The 18,322-nt window shown below is 35.6% G+C and overlaps 3 protein-coding genes across 4 annotated transcripts; 1 reads left to right on the top strand and 2 right to left on the bottom strand.

The window, feature by feature from the left end:
- Positions 1-768: 768 nt before the first annotated feature.
- LOC106353193 (peroxisomal isocitrate dehydrogenase [NADP]) lies at positions 769-4,136 on the bottom strand. Its single transcript, XM_013792901.3, has 15 exons — positions 3,953-4,136; positions 3,801-3,844; positions 3,598-3,707; positions 3,380-3,417; positions 3,212-3,289; positions 3,078-3,131; positions 2,890-2,991; positions 2,458-2,549; positions 2,266-2,369; positions 2,107-2,175; positions 1,921-2,036; positions 1,711-1,745; positions 1,469-1,611; positions 1,144-1,266; positions 769-1,067 (listed from the first exon to the last, which is right to left on the bottom strand). The coding sequence occupies exons 1-15, from the start codon at positions 3,999-4,001 to the stop codon at positions 974-976; spliced, it is 1,251 nt and encodes a 416-aa protein (XP_013648355.2). The 5' UTR covers positions 4,002-4,136; the 3' UTR covers positions 769-973.
- A 6,393-nt stretch (positions 4,137-10,529) lies between these two features.
- On the top strand, positions 10,530-12,537 carry LOC106353196 (NAC domain-containing protein 71-like). Its single transcript, XM_013792903.3, has 3 exons — positions 10,530-11,278; positions 11,436-11,716; positions 11,835-12,537. The coding sequence occupies exons 1-3, from the start codon at positions 11,122-11,124 to the stop codon at positions 12,333-12,335; spliced, it is 939 nt and encodes a 312-aa protein (XP_013648357.3). The 5' UTR covers positions 10,530-11,121; the 3' UTR covers positions 12,336-12,537.
- Positions 12,538-16,154: 3,617 nt separating this feature from the next.
- On the bottom strand, positions 16,155-17,372 carry LOC106353197 (nuclear transcription factor Y subunit C-2). 2 transcript variants are annotated; one of them, XM_013792904.3, is made up of 2 exons: positions 17,237-17,372; positions 16,155-16,942 (listed from the first exon to the last, which is right to left on the bottom strand). In XM_013792904.3, exon 2 carries the CDS (start codon positions 16,895-16,897, stop codon positions 16,349-16,351), a length of 549 nt encoding a protein of 182 aa, XP_013648358.2. In that variant the 5' UTR covers positions 16,898-16,942; positions 17,237-17,372; the 3' UTR covers positions 16,155-16,348. The 2 variants fall into 2 exon arrangements, with proteins under 2 accessions (XP_013648358.2, XP_048593049.1); XM_048737092.1 differs by having other exon boundaries at positions 17,167-17,315.
- Positions 17,373-18,322: the final 950 nt, after the last annotated feature.

The following is an 18,322-nucleotide window of genomic DNA, read 5'->3' as shown; positions in this document are numbered from 1 at the left end:
CTACCGTATCCTACATTTATATTAATGTATGCTAAAGTTTTCTTCATAGTACATGGATATCGATTCTAATTTTTTAGCAACTAGTTTAATAAAACTTCATAATCAGTGGATAACTACGATAAAATATCTATTCTCTAGACAAACAGCCAACAAAGATTTCAAACATTTTTAACCATTATCCAATATATGTGCAAGATGCAACAATGCATTAAAACAAAATTGTCGTATATTTTTTTGTCTCAAAATATGTGGGTTAATCACTCCCCCTATGAAAAATATTAACTTTTTCGATAAATGATTTACATACTGAAGTTTGTAGAGCATAGTTGCATCTCCTATGTAAAATCAATTAAGTTGTGAAGTAATGTGGTTCCATTTGTTGGTGTCTGAAGAGTGAAGAGTGAGCTCCTCGAACTCCAAAAGCTTTTTTGTTCTGTCGAGACTGGACTGAGAGCCATTGGAATCTAGCAAAGAAGACCTCGCCGCACTCTGATACGTCAGCCTAATCTCATCGGAGACGCTTAGGAAACGAGAAACTTTGCTCCGATGAATGGTTGATTCATGGCGAAGAGGAGGAGGAGAAGAATGATCGGAATGGCGGGGGAGAAGGTGAGAACAAGAGGTGAAAACGGGAGCTGTTATCAAAATCATCTCTGCTTATTCTTCGTTTGCTATTAAGACGCATTTTCATTTCTCCAAGCCACAAAAACAAAGAAAGTTAAGGCGTTATTCTCCGCCTTCATTTAGAGAGAGCGAGAGACTGGGAGAGATAGGTTCAAGCTAATGAAAAGTAAATAAATAGTAGCAGCCATTACAACAGAGGACGAGAGGAGCTTTGAGTTCGGCGGTTAATTATTATAACCCATCCTTTTTACGCCCAAACACACAACACATTTGCCTTTATTTTCTACACATTATGATGAATGTTACTCGATGGAAACTGCAAAGGTTTTTTGCTTTTCAAATCTTCTCCTCACAACCTGGAGCTGCCTAACAGTCTTTTCCTTAACTCCCATGCCACAGCATCAATGAACTCTTCTGTATTCACATAATCATCCCTCTTAACCCTGTCCAAACACACATTTACTTATCTACCCAATGTTTATACTTTTTAACTCATTCTTTTGGTGGTTTAAGTCTTACTTGGATCCGTGGATCAACAGCGCGAGATCCTTGGTCATTTTTCCAGACTCCACCGTCCCCATACAAGCCGCTTCTAGTTTCTCAGTAAAGTTCAACAACGACGCATTGCTGTCCAGCTTTGCCCTGGTAATATCCCATATCAAACCATCTTTTTACAATTTAATCAACCTATAATTGTCACAATTAATGAAAAACCTTTCCACACCACAATCCATCTAAATAATTAAATTATTTTCAGTCCCTCCCTATTTTTTTTCCAGGAATAGCAACAAACATTCACTAGGGTGAAAATATTTAAAACAAACAGCAAAAAGTCCGCCGCTACCTGTGGGCAAGGCCTCTGGACCAAGCAAAAATAGAGGCTATGCTGTTGGTGCTTGTTTCACCACCTTTTTGGTGAACTCTGTAGTGGCGTGTTACTGTGCCATGAGCTGCCTCTGCTTCAATGGTCTTTCCATCAGGACAAACCTACAATTTTCCCCCAAGATATTAATTCAGGAAGATTCATGGGAAACATGTTAACAAAACAAAGACCAAATCTTGGCCGAGGCCTGTATCATTTCATACCAACACCGACGTCATCAGTCCCAGAGATCCATATCCTGCAGAGGACAGCATAAACTTTGTTTAAATAAGAGTGGAGTTTCAAGTTTGTCCCCATTCTAATCACATGTTAAAAAACCATGATCCAAGACCAACAGTGCATTTTCTTAGAAAAAGTGTACAAGGATTGAGGTTTTAGTCCCTAGAAAGATCTCAAGTTGAAGGAATGATAACCTTGGGCTAAGAAATCGCTCTGCACATCTCCATCGTAGTTCTTGCATGCCCAAACGTAACCCCCCTCACTTTTCATGGCATAAGCAACCATATCATCTATCAGACGATGCTCATACCTGAAATCCATTAACTTTGTGAACAATGTTTTGCTGGAAGAGAATGAAGCTAATAACCTGCACATCTCACCATATCCCAGCAGCTTCAAACTTAGATCTCCAGTTAGTTTCATAAACTTCTTGGAATATATCCTTGAATCTTGAAACAATTCAAAAAACACATAACGTCAGGGCAGCATGACTAGATACCAAATATAACAGAAGCATAGAGAGGCCAGCTAATGCACACCTTCCGTCATATGTTTTGAGGATGGTGTTTTTTGTGGAGAGGTACAGCGGCCATTTTTTCTGGTAAGCTGTGTACATCGATGACTCAGCAAATGAACGGATAGACTGTTCAGCATTTAAAAAAAAAAAAACACCATCAAATCAACTGGCGAGGATAAAAAAAAGCATCAGGCACTCTTTCAATAATATCAACCTCATCGGTGTTATACATGGCCAAAGCAACACCTCCAGCACCAGTGAAATTGAAGACTTCAAATTCGGTCTTACGTGAAGATCCACTTGGCTCTGCAAACATAAAGACATGACTATGTAAAAGTGATTAAAGAGAAAAAAAAGAAAAAGCAATAAAAAGGCCTATGAACCTTCCTTCTTCACATGTAAGTAAACTCGTAAACAATGTTCCCAAACTTCAAATGATGAAAGTCTGTTAATTGCTAATCGACTGTACTGAAGAATTAAGTGTGCCTTTTCGTTCCACATATAGCTTATCTAACAGAGTGTGGTAAATAAGGTAGCAGTGCCCGTTGGGTAGGGAATGAGACTAGTGCTCAGATTAACCTCTAAAAGGCAAGTTTTCGTGCTTTCAGTGACAATGATAAAGTAAGAGGAGGAGAAGGAGATTTACCGAAAATCAGTTTCAGTTTTCCTGGTTCATTAACAATGATATCAGTAGCTCTATACTGATCTCCAAAAGCATGCCTTCCAATACAGATTGGTTTAGTCCATCCTGAAGAAAGGAAAGAGGAGGAATTTTGTTCCAAGCACATCAAATCAAATGGCTAACTCAATACAAAACTGGAGATGTTGACAAACCTGGTACAATGCGAGGGATATTTCTGCAAATTATAGGTTCCCTGAAGACCGTGCCTGCATTAAAAAAAATAATAATAACAATGAGATTCCAGCTTGGAGAACTGCTCCAGTTTTTTTCAGGAGAATAAACTGACCGTTTAAAATGTTCCTTATAGTTCCGTTAGGACTCCTCCACATTTTTTTCAAACCAAACTCCCTAACACGAGTTTCATCTGTTGTTGAACAGTAAGCAAACTGGGTGGTTAGGTTACTAGGTCAAATATAAGGACATTCTGAACAGGTGCAATGATGCCAAGACATACCAGGAGTAATCGTCGCACACTTGATTGCCACGTTATACCTTCACATGAAAAGACAAAACACAATGATAAGAGAACAAACAAAAAAACGAATGGTGCTATATATAAGTGGGAAGGCTTCCAAACTTGATGCCAAGCTAAACCATAAGGATAAGGAATAAGACAGACAGAGAGTTTCAAATCACAGACATGAATAAAAAGTTGGAGAGAGAAAAACATACTTTAGAGTAGCTTCAGCACTCTGTGTAGTAACCTTATCATCAGTAGAATCGCGGTTAGGGAGTCCGAGATCAAAGTATTTGATATCCAACTCCAGGTAAGGTAAAATAAGCTGCGGATATGATAACCAAAACAAAGGGTGATTTCATTTGAGGCTACGTAAGGATGATTGTTAAAAAAAACAATAAAGGTCCAAACTTTTTACCTTGTCTTTAATGAATTTCCAGATAACGCGAGTCATCTCGTCTCCTGCGTGAGACACAACACAATCAAAATATCTCGGAACAGAAACCATCACATCTATAAGAAGCCTTTTTTCATAATCGCAATCAGTCAATTGAATGTTCCAACACTTACCATCCATTTCAACAATCGGATTGGCCACCTTGATCTTCTCGAATTCCATCTTTGCCTCTTCTCTGCTGCTCCGAGTGCTTTGTGCCCGCCTACGAGACTGTTCTGTGATCAACCACGAATCAGCTGCTCTGCTCTGCCGTGAACTATCTAAACATATCTGTCCAGCTGTCCTCCTATCGAGTCCTACTATTTCTTTTTACTGGCCCAAATATTTAAGCCCATACCGTTATGGGCCTCCGTCTATTTCAAACCTGCCTGGAGTCATGACTTGTGTTTTTTCTTTGTATATGGTGGAGAAAAAAAGTCATTTCATACCCAACGGCAACATATTCAATTCATACACGACTTACGTAATTGTGCTAAAACATATCTGAATTTTCAAAAAATTCAAAGAACATACCTAATATTTATTTTCTTAACCAAATCATATCCCACATCAGCTGCCACATCATCTAATTTTGCTGACTTGGATGCTACGTCAGCTAATTTTGCTAACGAAAATATCATATGTACATTTAAAAAAAACAAAATAGTCGTTTTATTTAATTTTTTTTTTTAGAAAATGTAAAATTTTATAATTTTTTTATTAATTAGTAAAATTAACAAAAATAATTAAATAATTAAATAATTAAATTGCAATCTTATATAAGAGATAGATTTGTAAATGTTTCGATCATATCACAATATCGTCTTTATAATAGTTATATATGTGTTGTAATTATTCAAATTTAATGCTAGTATTGTAGTCGTGCTACTCTCGATTAATTATGGTTGTGTTTATTTAAAAAAATATGATATGTTAATCTAAATTATTTAAGTGTAAATAACATATTCATAATTAATTATGGTTATGTTTATTTAAATTTTTTATGATATGTTAATCTAAATTGTTTGAATGTAAATAACATACTCATGATTAATCAAGAGTAACACACTGCAACAGTAGTATTGAATTTGATACATTACAACATATATAACTCCTATAAGAATGCTATTATGATATGATTGAAACATTTACGGATATATTTCTTATATAAGATTAAAAATTAATTAATTTTTGATAGTTTTACTGAATGATAAAAATTATAAATTTTATATTTTCTAAAAAAAATATTTTTATAAATGATTATTTTTTTTCAAAAAAAATGTACACGTGGCATATTCGTCAGCAAAATTAACTGATGTAACATATAGATCAGCAAAATTAGATGATGTGTCAGTAAATGTGGCGACTGATGTATGATTTGGTCAAAAAATAAACATTAGGTATGTTATTTAAAACATTTGAAAGTTTAAGTATATTTTAGCACGACTATATAAGTCGGATATTAATTGAACGTATCGCGAGATGTTGGGTATAAGACACCGTTTTTCCATATATGGTGCCCTATATAACAAGTTAGATTATTCACATGTTACTTTTTCTTTTTGTCCAGGATCTATCTTGGAACTGATCTCAAATTAATAGTTGGCAGCTTTAGCAGCAATCATCAAGTCGTTGGTCATAATATAAAATCACTCAACTGACGAAGATCTGCTTTGGATAATTTGAATGAATACAAATCACGAGGTGGTCCTGTTGAATAATTTAATGAATACAAATCAAGAGTATGACCACTTTCAACAGGAACAAAGGTGGCAATGTGGGGAATAAGAGGGAAGTTAAGAGGGTCAAAAACGAGATTTAATGCATGGAGAAAAGCAAAAGGCAACACAAGTTTTAGACAGTGTCATTATTCTGTGCTATTGAGACGCGTGATAAATATGAAAGCAAGAATCGAGAGACACAAAAAGAGATTATAAGTTATTTAAAGTTTCTTCTTTCTGAGATCAGCACAAACTAAAACGAGATTAAAGAAAAAAGAGGTGGAAACCGACAGGTAGGGAATCAGATGCTGCTTTTCTGAACAAGACTCTTCTTTTCTTTCTTTCTTCGTCTCTTTTTGAAGAATTGTGATTGATGTTGATGGTTTAGAAAATGAATCGTCATGATCCCCTCCCCCCCCCCCCCCCAGCGACTTGACTCTCTGCTAACTATTACCAATTTATATTTATTTCCTAGCCTTAGTTTTTTTTTTTTTTGTAAAATGTTAAATTGATCCACAATCAAATTTCGATCCCTTCTCCTTCTGTGTTCAGAGCCATTGATATAGAACTGAAAAACATCATCTCAGCAAGGAGACACGAGAAAAACTTTGATTCACTAATAGTTATGTGGCTGAGAGAAGTTATATCTTTTGTAAGATTAAAATTTGTGATTCATCTTGTTTTTTATTTCTTTTTTGTCAAAATAGTTCAAACATAAGATCATTCCTTGTACTATCTTTTATTCATTTATGATATTTACAATTTAGCAAAAAAAAATATTAAATTGATTATACCAAAATTTTATGTTTTTGACATAAGTTACAAAAGAATACTAGTGACAGAGAACTGAATGAAACTAAACAACAGAGCTAACTCAACCACATCTTAACTTTGAACAAAGACTAGAAGCTAGACAGTAGAGATGGAAGCCAACAAAGCAAGCTTGGACCAAAGAAGTGATAAGGACCGCACGCAAACCGGTCGCCGCGAGAAGGAGAGAGATGGGTGCATGCCCCAAACCCTGGTGCAACACCTTCCTACAGATCCCAGACCGACTACAAACAACATACCACCCCAAGAATCGCAAGCACAAGCAGACAAATCCACCCGAGATCCACATACCCCGGCAGCACGAGGCAGAGATACCATCCGACGATGCCGTCGTTCGGTCTGAGACTTAGAGATTGCCGCCTCCAAATCTCTTAACCGGACCGTTACAACCGTTGAACCGAAAGCCCATATAGAGCAACCCCCACCTGCGGAGCAGCTTCACCGAGAGAGAGAGCCGCCTGAGTGCCCAACTGGAGACCTGTCTCCAACCAACCCAAAGCTTAATTGATTCGACGACAACTTAGACGCAGAGAGAGATAGCAAGGAGCGAAGGACAGCGGCGGTGACACCACACCGTCGGAAAATTCCAGCCTTGAGGAAAGCAGACCTGCAAGACACCTCGAAAGAGGCAGAACCAACATGCCTTCACGCGCCACCACAAAACTATCTCGGAGGAGAAGAGCGAACCCACCACCGACAATGAGCTCCATGCGTGACCACCTCAGACCACAGGTGAAACAGAGCTAGAAAAAAAATATCTGAGTTAAGGAAACCCAGATCTGAGACTTGGAGGGTCTCACCGACGGACCACGCGCCGCTACCCAGGAAGAACGCCGAGATATGAGGAAAAAAATTCCCGACCAAAAGCACCAAGCAGATCTGGAAGAAACCGCGGAGAGGGGAATACGTCGTCCTTTAGCACTTCTGTCCTCACCAGGAACAACACAAATCTACTTTCGATGCCTCGAATTTTCATCGGGAGAGAGACCTCGACACTTCACCTCCACCGCAAACGAGAAGAAAGTCACCGAGAAAACAAGAGAAGCGGAGAGAAGGGAAAACAGAGGGGGGACTTTCGACGACCACGAAGAAGGACACGACGGTCGCCGGAGCCAAGCAGCTCACGTTACAAAGGTTGAAGCTTTAGAGAAAGGAGAGAAAATATTTAGAGAGAGATATGACAAGTGCCAATTTATTATTCAGCCTTCGTTTTCTTTTTCTTAGAACTAGCATTCGCTTTTTTCTTCATACGTATACACGTACAATTTCTCAAAATTTCATTTAACAATATTGTTACATTTGTGGTGCTGGAACTCATAATATAGACATTTTAAATGCTTGATACATGTGAAATGGAAAATGGAAAATGGAAAGGGTTGATATGCTCCAATTTCATTAGTGCTTTATTGGTTTCCCCATATATCGATCGTGAGAAAGGTTGCATGTCTTTAGTTAGGCTTGCATGTTAGTTTCTTCATTCCCAATTTGTCTTTATGAGCCAATTATTCCATATTTCAGTCTACTTTTATGTGTGCGATGTAAACTATATACATGCATATGATGTCTTCATACCACAACAAGAACCCAAAAAAAAAGTTATATAAATGTGAACATTGCCGCATTATCTGTTCGTTTAGATTTGAATTAATCGATCTGAGAACCAAAAAGAAAAGAAAAAATGATGAAACTGTTGAGTTTTTATTGTCCGATTAGTACGATATTGTTTTGAACTAAAAATTAGTTTGCAAAGATTTACTTTTAGACTCATTTCTAGAAGATGTTTTACTAATTAAAGTTAAATTTTTTATTATATATTATACATTATTTGTCTAAACTTTTGATGTGGAACATAAATTGATATCTAGTTTAAAAACAATTAGGATTGGTATCGGCCGTATATATAAAAGTTGATCTGACAAAGCATCTTTCATTAAAATGTCTCTCAGTTTCTCTCTCTTTCTTTCTCTCTTTCCTCAAGTTATTGGTGACCACGTCTAAAAGCTCACGTAAAAATTTTTTTTTTAAAATGGCATCGTTATGTTTCCTTCATGAAGAAAGAGAGTTACTTACTTAAGGTTGAATATTATACTTTATGAGAAAAAAGACTATTACATTCTATTTATGGGACAATTAACTGCAAACTATGTGAATTGTTTAAAATATCCCTCTCCTCCCTCAGTCCTCACCCTCTCTTTTTCTCTTTTGTTCAAACCTGCTCAATTTATTGCATAAACCTTTTATCAGTTGATGACAAAAGGAAGTTTAATTTCTGAATTAGTTAAATTCCGTTGCCAATGACATTCATACGCACGTACATGTAATTGGGTAAAACAAATTTTAGCAAAGAAATGTATGTAGACCATCATATATATATGCAGTGGTGGAGCCAGCCGTCGCTTTCACTGGTGTCAAATATATAAATAAGATTATTTATAAGGGTCAATAAGTCAAATTTGTAATATATTTTTAGATATTTTGTAAGAAAATACACGTGAAGATTCATGTATGATGTATATCACTACATGTGAAGATGTCAATGTTTTATTTTCTTTTCGATCGAGCTCGGTCGAGGCAAAATATGTTTGACCGTGAGTTGGTAAAACTGAAGTGAGGGGAGAGAGAGAGAGATGAGTCAAAGATTGTGTGGGAGTAATGATGTAAAAGAGGCAAACAACGTCTTTAATCCATATGCTAAAGAAGCATCCCATCTCTAAAGCCAAAGGCGATTTGGATGCCTCCGCTTTAGTTTTTATTTTATTTTGTAATAAATTTTAACTCGGTATTTTTTTATAAATACTCATTAGTTTATGTTTTTATTAAATCTAAAACCTAACATGCTAAGTTGTTATTTTTGTTCTTAAAAATTATAAATTAAACCTAAAATTATTCGTATATATGACAAAGTTTTTTATCTATAATAATATTAATGCTTATTATTGTATTGAAATTTTATAAACATTCACATATTATAAATATTATAGAAAATATCTTTATACAACTGTTTTTGCTTTATTAGTATTTAATCATAAATTGTTTCAAAAGGAGTTTGAGGGAATTATGAGCTATTGGTTCAACACAAGATAGAAGAAAGAAAGTTTAATGGAGGTTGAGATATAGTTACAAAAGGATATAATTTATTTTGAATTTTATAGAAAGGTTACACTTGATGTAAAAATGAACTTTGTCTTTTGAATTAAAGTTAACATTCAATTAAAAAAAAATCATTGGAATGAAATTTGTTTTTTGTTCCATTCATATGGTAAAAAAATTTTAGAATCTACATGAATAAGTCATTCCATACAATTTTATACCAAAAACTTGTATTTCAGTTGCATTTGTAGAGTCTATTGATAAAGAATCGTTTATATTTTCTCTCTCTCTCTCTTTCACTATTTTCGGTATTTTAATATCAAGAGACTCAGTGCATGATTATTGTTGGTATTTTCGGTATTTTCGGTATTCATTGGTAGTTCCTCACAAATAATTCTGAATTTATGTATATGTATATATATAAATATTACTAGTTTTTAATCACAGGTATCTTAAAATTATGGGAAACTCAATCTATAGTATTTCAACTGAAAAATTTTGGATTGAATTTCCCATAATTTTGAGATACTCAATCCAACAATTCACTCTATGTATATTTCATTTTTATTTTTTTTAGAATTTTGGGTAGATATCATTGATAAGGTTGTTCTTAATAACAAGTAGAGTTTTCTAGGAGGTGTTATTGGTTTATATATTTTGATTGATTTAGAAATCTATATAGTATTTTAGAAATTCAAGTAAAATATGTAAATTCAGAGGTTTTCCATCGGATTTGAGTCTTTGTATGTTTAACTAAAAAATCCAAACAAATCCATTCAAATCCATTATAAAATCAAATATATTAGTAAATTCGTACGATTGAATAACACTTAATTTGATATAGAATTTATGAATCATTAAACCAATAACACCTAATTTTAATACAGATTTGAAAATCACAGAACCAATAACAATAGATTTAGTTTGAATTTTCAAATCCATTAAAATACAACAATCAATACACCTACTTAAACTGTCAAACCGAAAAATAAGAAAAAGGAGTGTTTAGGTGTCGCCATGTAGATCTTGTTTGAGAAGAGATGGGTCCCTTTATAAGTTTCTTAAATCATTTAAATCCTTCTTTTTTTAGGTTAAAACAATCATTTAAAAATCCAACGGGGCTTGAGTGGGAGCCACATCGACCCACTATGAACCAGGATTACCACAGTAGATAAAGATAGATGATGGTGCAGTAAGCGCGAAACTTCTATGCAGCGAATACAACTAAACAATAAATTAACATATTTGGCGACGCATACAGATATGTCATATGTGATGAGTTGAGATCAGATGGGCCCTTCGTCCTGACCTTTTCCGTCTCTCTTTCATGGTTTTCACACTTACAGAATCTTTTAATGTTTGCTTTTCATATTATTAAATTGTAAATGAAAGTTAATTCTTAAAAAATGTGATGGAGTATAGAAAACACTGACTAAAAAGCAATCTAAAGTAAGACAAAATATTCGATCTCTCACAAGATGCCAATCCCATGGTATACTTTTCAACATTCTCATATCATATCTCCTACAGCATCTTTTTTTTGTGCTAAACTACCTACAGCATCTCTTAATTTTAATTATATATAGTATCCTTCGTATCTCGTACGTAAACTCTCAGCAGCTATAGTTTCCATCTCTCTCTCTTGTATCGCGCGACTTTGAATGGCGCCCATGAGTTTGCCTCCAGGTTTCAGGTTTCATCCAACAGACGAAGAGCTAGTGGCATACTATCTGGACAGGAAGGTCAACGGCCGAACCATTGAGCTCGAGATCATTCCCGAAGTTGATCTCTATAAATGCGAGCCATGGGATTTACCTGGTACTTTCATACTCTCGCTCTCTCTCTCTCAATATGATTATTTACTACACCTAATGCTCAAAAGAATTAGACATCCATTTATTTTTCACTTACGTACATTACACATAAGATGGAGGTTTTCTTTAATTAATCTATATAATTGAATAACGTGGAACAGAGAAGACATTTTTGCCGGGAAACGACATGGAATGGTACTTCTACAGTACAAGGGATAAGAAGTATCCAAATGGGTCCAGGACAAACCGTGCGACCCGAGCGGGTTACTGGAAAGCTACAGGGAAAGATCGTGCAGTAGAATCAAAGAAGATGAAGCTGGGGATGAAGAAGACTCTTGTTTATTATAGAGGAAGGGCTCCTCATGGCCTTCGTACTAACTGGGTGATGCATGAATATCGCCTCACTCACCTTCCTTCTTCATCCCCATCTTCCTCTATCAAGGTAATACTTGCTTATTTTATCCCGTAAGAACACAAGCCTCATCAACGTATATTACTATACTTTATAACATACACACACACACATATATATTTATACTAGTTTTGATAATGTAAAACAGGAGTCATATGCATTGTGCCGTGTGTTTAAGAAACATATACAAATTCCAAAGAGAAAGGACGAAGAGATGATGATGGGTACTAGCGTTGGAAAAGAGAAAAAAGAAGAAGAAGAGGAGGAGAACATGTGGAGAAAATGCGATAAGGTAATGATGGAAAGAGAAAGCGACGAAGATGAGAGCTTAAAAATTGCATCTGCGGAGACATCCTCATCAGAGCTCACCCAAGGGATCCTTTTAGACGAAGCAAACAACTCATCCAATTTCCCCCTTCATTTCTCATCTTCTCTTCTCGACGATCATGATCAGTTTTTTGCAAACTACTCTCACCTTCCCTACTATCCTCCTCTCCAACTCCAAGATTTTCCTCAGATCTCTATTAACGAAGCACAGATTATGTCAACGGAGTACTCCAAGCAACAAGACTTTCAATGCAGAGACTCAATGAATGGGACACTTGACGAGATCTTCTCTTTCTCTTCTTCCGCCACCTTTCCCCTATGACAACTAATACACATAATCTTTATTTTTCATATTCAAACTTATTTTCTCAACGTTCTGATATATCACATATATAGTTTTTCTTTCTTTTTGGCTTCTCAGTTGGTTTAACTCATGACAAAGCGTTTGTGGCTGTTGCGTTTTTTTCTGCCACACTGAAGAAAAAAATTGAAACATTATATTGGATTATTCTGTTTTTACCTTACGAGTGTGGATATATATTTAGTAGATGCTGCTTAGATCGTTGATGGGTTTTTTCGTGTAGAAAGAAAACGGGATTCACACATTTTGTAATCGACTGTTCATTGTTTTGTCCGTAATCTATATGACGGAAATGGATTGTGTCAAGCCAAGAAGAAGAAGGATATACCAATTTACATTATACATATACACTAAATAGAATCGGCCCCTTGTCCTAACACAAAAGAAACTACAAATGTATTTTTTTGTAACACTAAATTAAATGTATATATTATATATATGACATAATTCATATCTAATTGATAGGATAGAGTATGTATAGAGTAATATCTAGGATATCCAACGAGCAAAGAAAAATATTGATCTTTTTTCTTCTCAAAATCTTTTTTAAGACGTCCACCATTTGATGGTGGTCAAGACATGAGTGGTTATATTGGTGTTGGGGGTTACTGCTTTAAATAATGTGATGAGAGGATTATAGTAGAAAGAATTGTATTCACTCTCATAATCATAAAACGTACAACTAATATATAAAGATGTTAATATAAACATTAAACCTATTTTATAAATTTTGATATTTTGATAATTCAATAAAAATATTCACAATTATATATGTTTGATATCTTTATAATATATTTTAGGGGTAATTGTCAAACCGAAAACTTGATTTTAAATGAAAAAAAAAAATATATATATATATATATATATATATATAAAGATAATTCAAAAGTTTAGTAAAATTACAATCAGCCCCTTATGATCAAATAAAAAAAAATATATATGCATTTTTATAGATATAACTCCGTGAATTTTCTGTGGTTTTATAAGTTTTCTCATGTATTAGATCTAAAAACTAATTTATAAATTTTATAAAATATGTTTGTTAAGGAAGTACATATATATATATATATATATATATATATATATATTGTTTTTTTTTTGTGAGGAATGTTAACATCATAAATATGGAAGTTAGTTTACAAAAAGAAATCTAAAACTGCAAAACCTTGGTATGAATTAGAGAAAAACAAGGTGATGTAAAGAGAGACCAAAAACAGAGCTGGTCATTTACCGAATCCAAAGAGCCATAAAATTAGTCAATTGCTTCCTAACTTTTTGGCCGTACTGCTTCCCTCTCGATGAACTTGTGTATATAACTGGTGGCAACGAACACCGCTTCTCACTTAGGAAATTACAGAAAGCAGGTGCATTGTTATACAACGACCACAGATTTGTATGTACATTGAACCAGTGGCGGACGCAGGTCATAATTTACACTTAAGCCCAAACTATAATTAGTTTTAAACTAAAAAGGGACAACACAAGGTGCATGAAAAGGATCCAAACTCTGGTTAGGGGTGTCACAGAAAGGTCAAAGTGACCAACTGAGCTGTTTCTTACTACGTCATACAGCCTAAAAATCATTTAATTATATTTAACATGTGTCAATTGATTCCCTTTTCTTCATGTAGGTCCGCCTCTGCATTGAACTAATTAGATATCTCAAACAGAAAACATTAGAAACATGTTTGCTAAAAAAATTAATATTGAAAACACACCAGAAACACGGAGAAACATGTACTTTTTTTTGGTCAAACCATTCTTCTTACTAACATAATCAGAACCAGAGTTTACATTCCCATTGGAAGAGTTTGAAGCAGAAAACATGGCTGCTTTAGGTAGAGTATCCGCAACCATATTACAGTTTTGATTCACAAATTTAAAAGAGATAGAAGATAGGGATCGGCTCAACACGCCAATGTCATGGAGGATCACTTGCAGTGAGATCACAGACGAGTTTCTTGTGATTAGAATAATCATATTTTTGAAGTCGGAAAGACACATCAAGTCCTTAACACCATGTGCAATCGCATCTTCAATCGTAGTTTTGAGAGCCAGCACTTCTGCCATCAGTGTTGAGGCGACAATTTCTTGTGAAGCCGAGCCTTGGAACAGCAAGGAGCCATTAGGTTTCGAGCATGTCCAGCCCAAGCCTCCTGCACAAGTGACACTGTTCCACGCTGCATCAGAATAGCAAGCGACTGAGTTGTCCTTTACCATCGTTTGGCCGTGAGTTTTCTTGTTTGGACAGTCTTTAGGCGAAGCAGAGGACGATTTGGCAGCAGCCATCGAATCTTGCCATTCCTTAGCGTTCTTAATGGCCTTGACCAGAACCTTTGTTTCCGAGAAAGACTTGTCTTCAAAATACAACTTGTTTCTACTCGTCCAAAGCACTCACAGGATCCAAGGGTAATGAGGAACACTCAGTTATGTATGTGGAAGGTTAACCATTCCAGAGCAAGCTTTTAACAGTTCCTCTATTGTCTGACCTGAGGTATCATTTGGCCCGAATAAGACCAGACTGGAATCCCAAACTTTCCTTGAGAAGGGGCATTGCAACATGACGTGGATCACTGATTCGCAAGCTCCACAATGTTTGCATTTCCCGTCCACCTCTCTTGACGAGAGATTCACTTACCGCCAAGACTTTATGTTTTAGTTTCCAAAGGAGCTGTTTGATTTTTGGAGAACAAGTAACATTCCAGACATATCTTCTCCATTCAAATCCATCGTGCTTGCCCTCCACATTTAGTCTAGCCACAGCGTAACCTGTTTTGGTCGATTAAGTACCCGATTTTTCCAATAGCCACACCATTTCGTCTTGCATTGAGTGCTCAATAATCTAATATCATTCACTTTAGACTTGAAGAATGGCCAAGCTTCAGTCTATTAATAGCATTAACAAGAATCCATCCTTCAAAAGCAAAGTGAATAGTCATGCTCTCCAGAGCTCAAACCATGCTTAAGAAGAATCCTTCATCCTTAGACCACACTGATCGAAACGAACGTCTACTATGAAGCAACACCACGCCATTTGAATCTCGTAACACCCACTGCATGCAGCACCAGCTACATTTTTCTTCTTGGACCAAACCATACCTATGTTGCAGTTAAGGCAATTCACAAGTGGAGCTTTCCAAATCACACTATCACTCGGATTCACGAAATTGTTTCTACCTTCGTCATCATTCTCATCTAACATCCGAGCCATTTACTTAAAAATAGTTAAAAATGTATGATGAAATTAAATGATATCATTTAATTTACAAGTAAATAAAGGCTCAAGCCTGAAGATGATGCTAGTGGTGGGAAGCCGATTGTGCCATGTGGTCTCATTGCTTGGAGTCTGTTTAATGGTACCTACACTTTATCAAGAAATAATACACCCCTAGCTGTAAACAAAAAAGGCATTGCGTGGAAGAGCGACAAGGAGCACAAGTTTGGGAACAGAGTCTTCCCCAAGAATTTTCAAAAGGGGAATCTCACTGGTGGTGCCACTCTAAATCCATATACACCGGTAGAAACCTTAGTACATATCGACATGGAGGATGCTTAGCAACTTGACTGGCATCTTTCTTCCTCTTTTCAGCTTAGCGAACAAGAAGATCTCATCGTTTGGATGAGGACTGCAGCATTGCCAACATTTAGGAAACTTTACGGAAAGATAGAGACTGACCTTGAGAATGGTGACACCATACACGTTACTCTGCAGAACAACTATAACACTTACAGTTTCAGTGGGAAGAAGAAACTTGTTTTGTCGACTACAAACGAGTTGGCTGGGTGGGAAGAACAATTTCCTCGGCATTGATGAGAAAATAAAGTTGCATTTGATGGGAATATACTGACTATTATGAACCAGACCATTACAGTAGAAATGGAAAAAGCATACAGCAGTGATGGATGAAAAGAGCAGCCCAATTTTATTTAACTTAGAAAGAAGAAATAAAACAGAGAGAAAACTATTTGGAGGGCTACTGATCATCATGGTGTTGCTCTAGATTCCCCTGTGCCCAGACCCCTTGCTGCTGCTGCAAGTAATAGTATGGGGAAGAATCGACCACCGTTGGCATGGTCAGTTTGGTTACCCCTAACCCTTCTTCTTTCAGGTCGTCCTTGGGGATAATGTCCACCAAGAAATCAAAGACGTCAGTCCTTGATATGGCAGCGGCTATGTCGTTCTTCTGCAAGGTCCTCCTCTTGTTCTCCTCCGTGTGGATCCAAGAACGCAGCGTCAGCTCCAGTATGAACATCTCACATGCCTTGGCAAAGATCACTGGGGCCTCCGCTGAGATCATGCGCACATCTTCATCGGCTTTCATGATCTTCTTAATGCGCGCCAGCGGAAGGGTGTGGTTCTTGAAGTCTGTGGTCTGCTCGATCTCTTGCATTTGGGTTGCCCAGAAAAGTTGGAGCTGCTGGTGATGGAACGCCATAGAAGAGGGCATTCCACTCTGATAAGCACGAGGAGGAACATAATCCATGACCCCCTGTTGCGGCTGGCTCTCTTCCGAATGCTCCATTGCTAACTCTTTTAAAACTCAATCTCCCTCTCTCTCTCTTCTAAACTGCAACAGAAAAAACAAGTGCGATGGGAATGGGAGCACAACCGCATGTCTGAAGAATCTCAGAGCTTTTACCTCTATAAACACACACTTGATGATGATATTTAATAGTAACTAATTTTCTACTATCAAGTTGGAGATGATAAGCATGCAAAAAGCGTGTAAGAAAGAAACGATTCTTAGACTTGCAGAGAATTTAGCAAATGCATGCCCGAAATCAACTTAACTCAGACAAGAAGCAGTCTGCTGATATTGCGAAAACAGGGTGATGGAGAAAGTGACAGAAGAAAGACATACCACACACAACACCACCTGAGAGAAGATGAAAGGTAGCTAGCTTCCTTCTTAATTTCTTTTATGAAGAAGAAGAAGAAGCGTTTCTGGTGGAATCCGGCCACTAGACACGTGTCCACTATGCGGGACTTCTGACCTCCCGCCCAACTATCTATTTGTATGTTTTTTTTATGACAAACGTATGCTTTTTATTGGATTGTTCCACATATTTCTTATTTTTATATTTCTTTCCATCAAAAGATGGCCGGTGAGAGAGAGGTCACGTTATTTTACATATATATAAAAAACTATTTAAAAAAAAATCTTATCTATTTATAAAATTGTTTAAAAAATTAAATTTACTGATTTATCATGTTCTATGATCCATTAATTTTAATAATATTATTTATACACTAAAATTTAATAAGATTATTATACACTAGAACTTCATCCGCACAACCGTGCCGGTGATTATTTTCATATTTATACATATATATATATTTGGTTTACATGATTAGTGGTATATAATTTTAATATTTATCAAATTACTAACTGTTTAATATAACAATTTCAACATAAAAATTTTATACTTCGCATGCAATAATTTAATTTATAGTTTCAATTTTTCAGTGGATTTTTCTTAATAAAATATGAACATCAATTAAAACTTTTACCTTATGTGACATTTACAAAAATATCACTCAATTTAACATTAAATTAAATATTTTATTAAAGGTATACTTTTATTTTATGTTTTAATCATACATATATGTTAATCAAATTAGTTGAATGATTAAACTCTCTGACTAATTAATCTATACTATGTATAATTCATCAAACACCCACTTCATTTAATACTAAACCAAAAATTGTGGTACATCGTATCTTTTTTTTTCGTTTTAAACTTGCATTTTCTTTTCATTATATGTTTTTATTGAGGTTTATTCTGTTGTCTACTGGTGATTTAGATTTTTACTTTTTGATTGTACTACCCCAAAACTCTTGGATCATTTACGATGAATTTTAAATGTTGAAATAGAATATATGAAATAAGCTTGATTATATTTTTATTAATAAAGTAGTTATATACTCCTATTATTGAAATATAAA

This window comes from Brassica napus, chromosome A7, assembly GCF_020379485.1.
Source record: "Brassica napus cultivar Da-Ae chromosome A7, Da-Ae, whole genome shotgun sequence".
Taxonomy (NCBI): Eukaryota; Viridiplantae; Streptophyta; class Magnoliopsida; order Brassicales; family Brassicaceae; genus Brassica; species Brassica napus.
Note: the sequence above shows the minus strand (reverse complement) of the source record. Positions and strands in the feature narration are given on the sequence as shown.

Excerpts from the sequence above, each read along its gene's own strand:
- LOC106353193 (XM_013792901.3), bottom strand. The coding sequence starts at position 4,001 with ATGGAATTCGAGAAGATCAAGGTGGCCAATCCGATTGTTGAAATGGAT. Across the intron at positions 3,418-3,597 it reads AGTGCTGAAGCTACTCTAAA|GTATAACGTGGCAATCAAGT; the intron begins GTATGTTTTTCT and ends TTTCATGTGAAG. Across the intron at positions 2,550-2,889 it reads AAAACTGAAACTGATTTTCG|AGCCAAGTGGATCTTCACGT; the intron begins GTAAATCTCCTT and ends TTATGTTTGCAG.
- LOC106353196 (XM_013792903.3), top strand. The coding sequence starts at position 11,122 with ATGGCGCCCATGAGTTTGCCTCCAGGTTTCAGGTTTCATCCAACAGAC. Across the intron at positions 11,279-11,435 it reads CGAGCCATGGGATTTACCTG|AGAAGACATTTTTGCCGGGA; the intron begins GTACTTTCATAC and ends AACGTGGAACAG. Across the intron at positions 11,717-11,834 it reads CCCCATCTTCCTCTATCAAG|GAGTCATATGCATTGTGCCG; the intron begins GTAATACTTGCT and ends AATGTAAAACAG.
- LOC106353197 (XM_013792904.3), bottom strand. The coding sequence starts at position 16,897 with ATGGAGCATTCGGAAGAGAGCCAGCCGCAACAGGGGGTCATGGATTAT.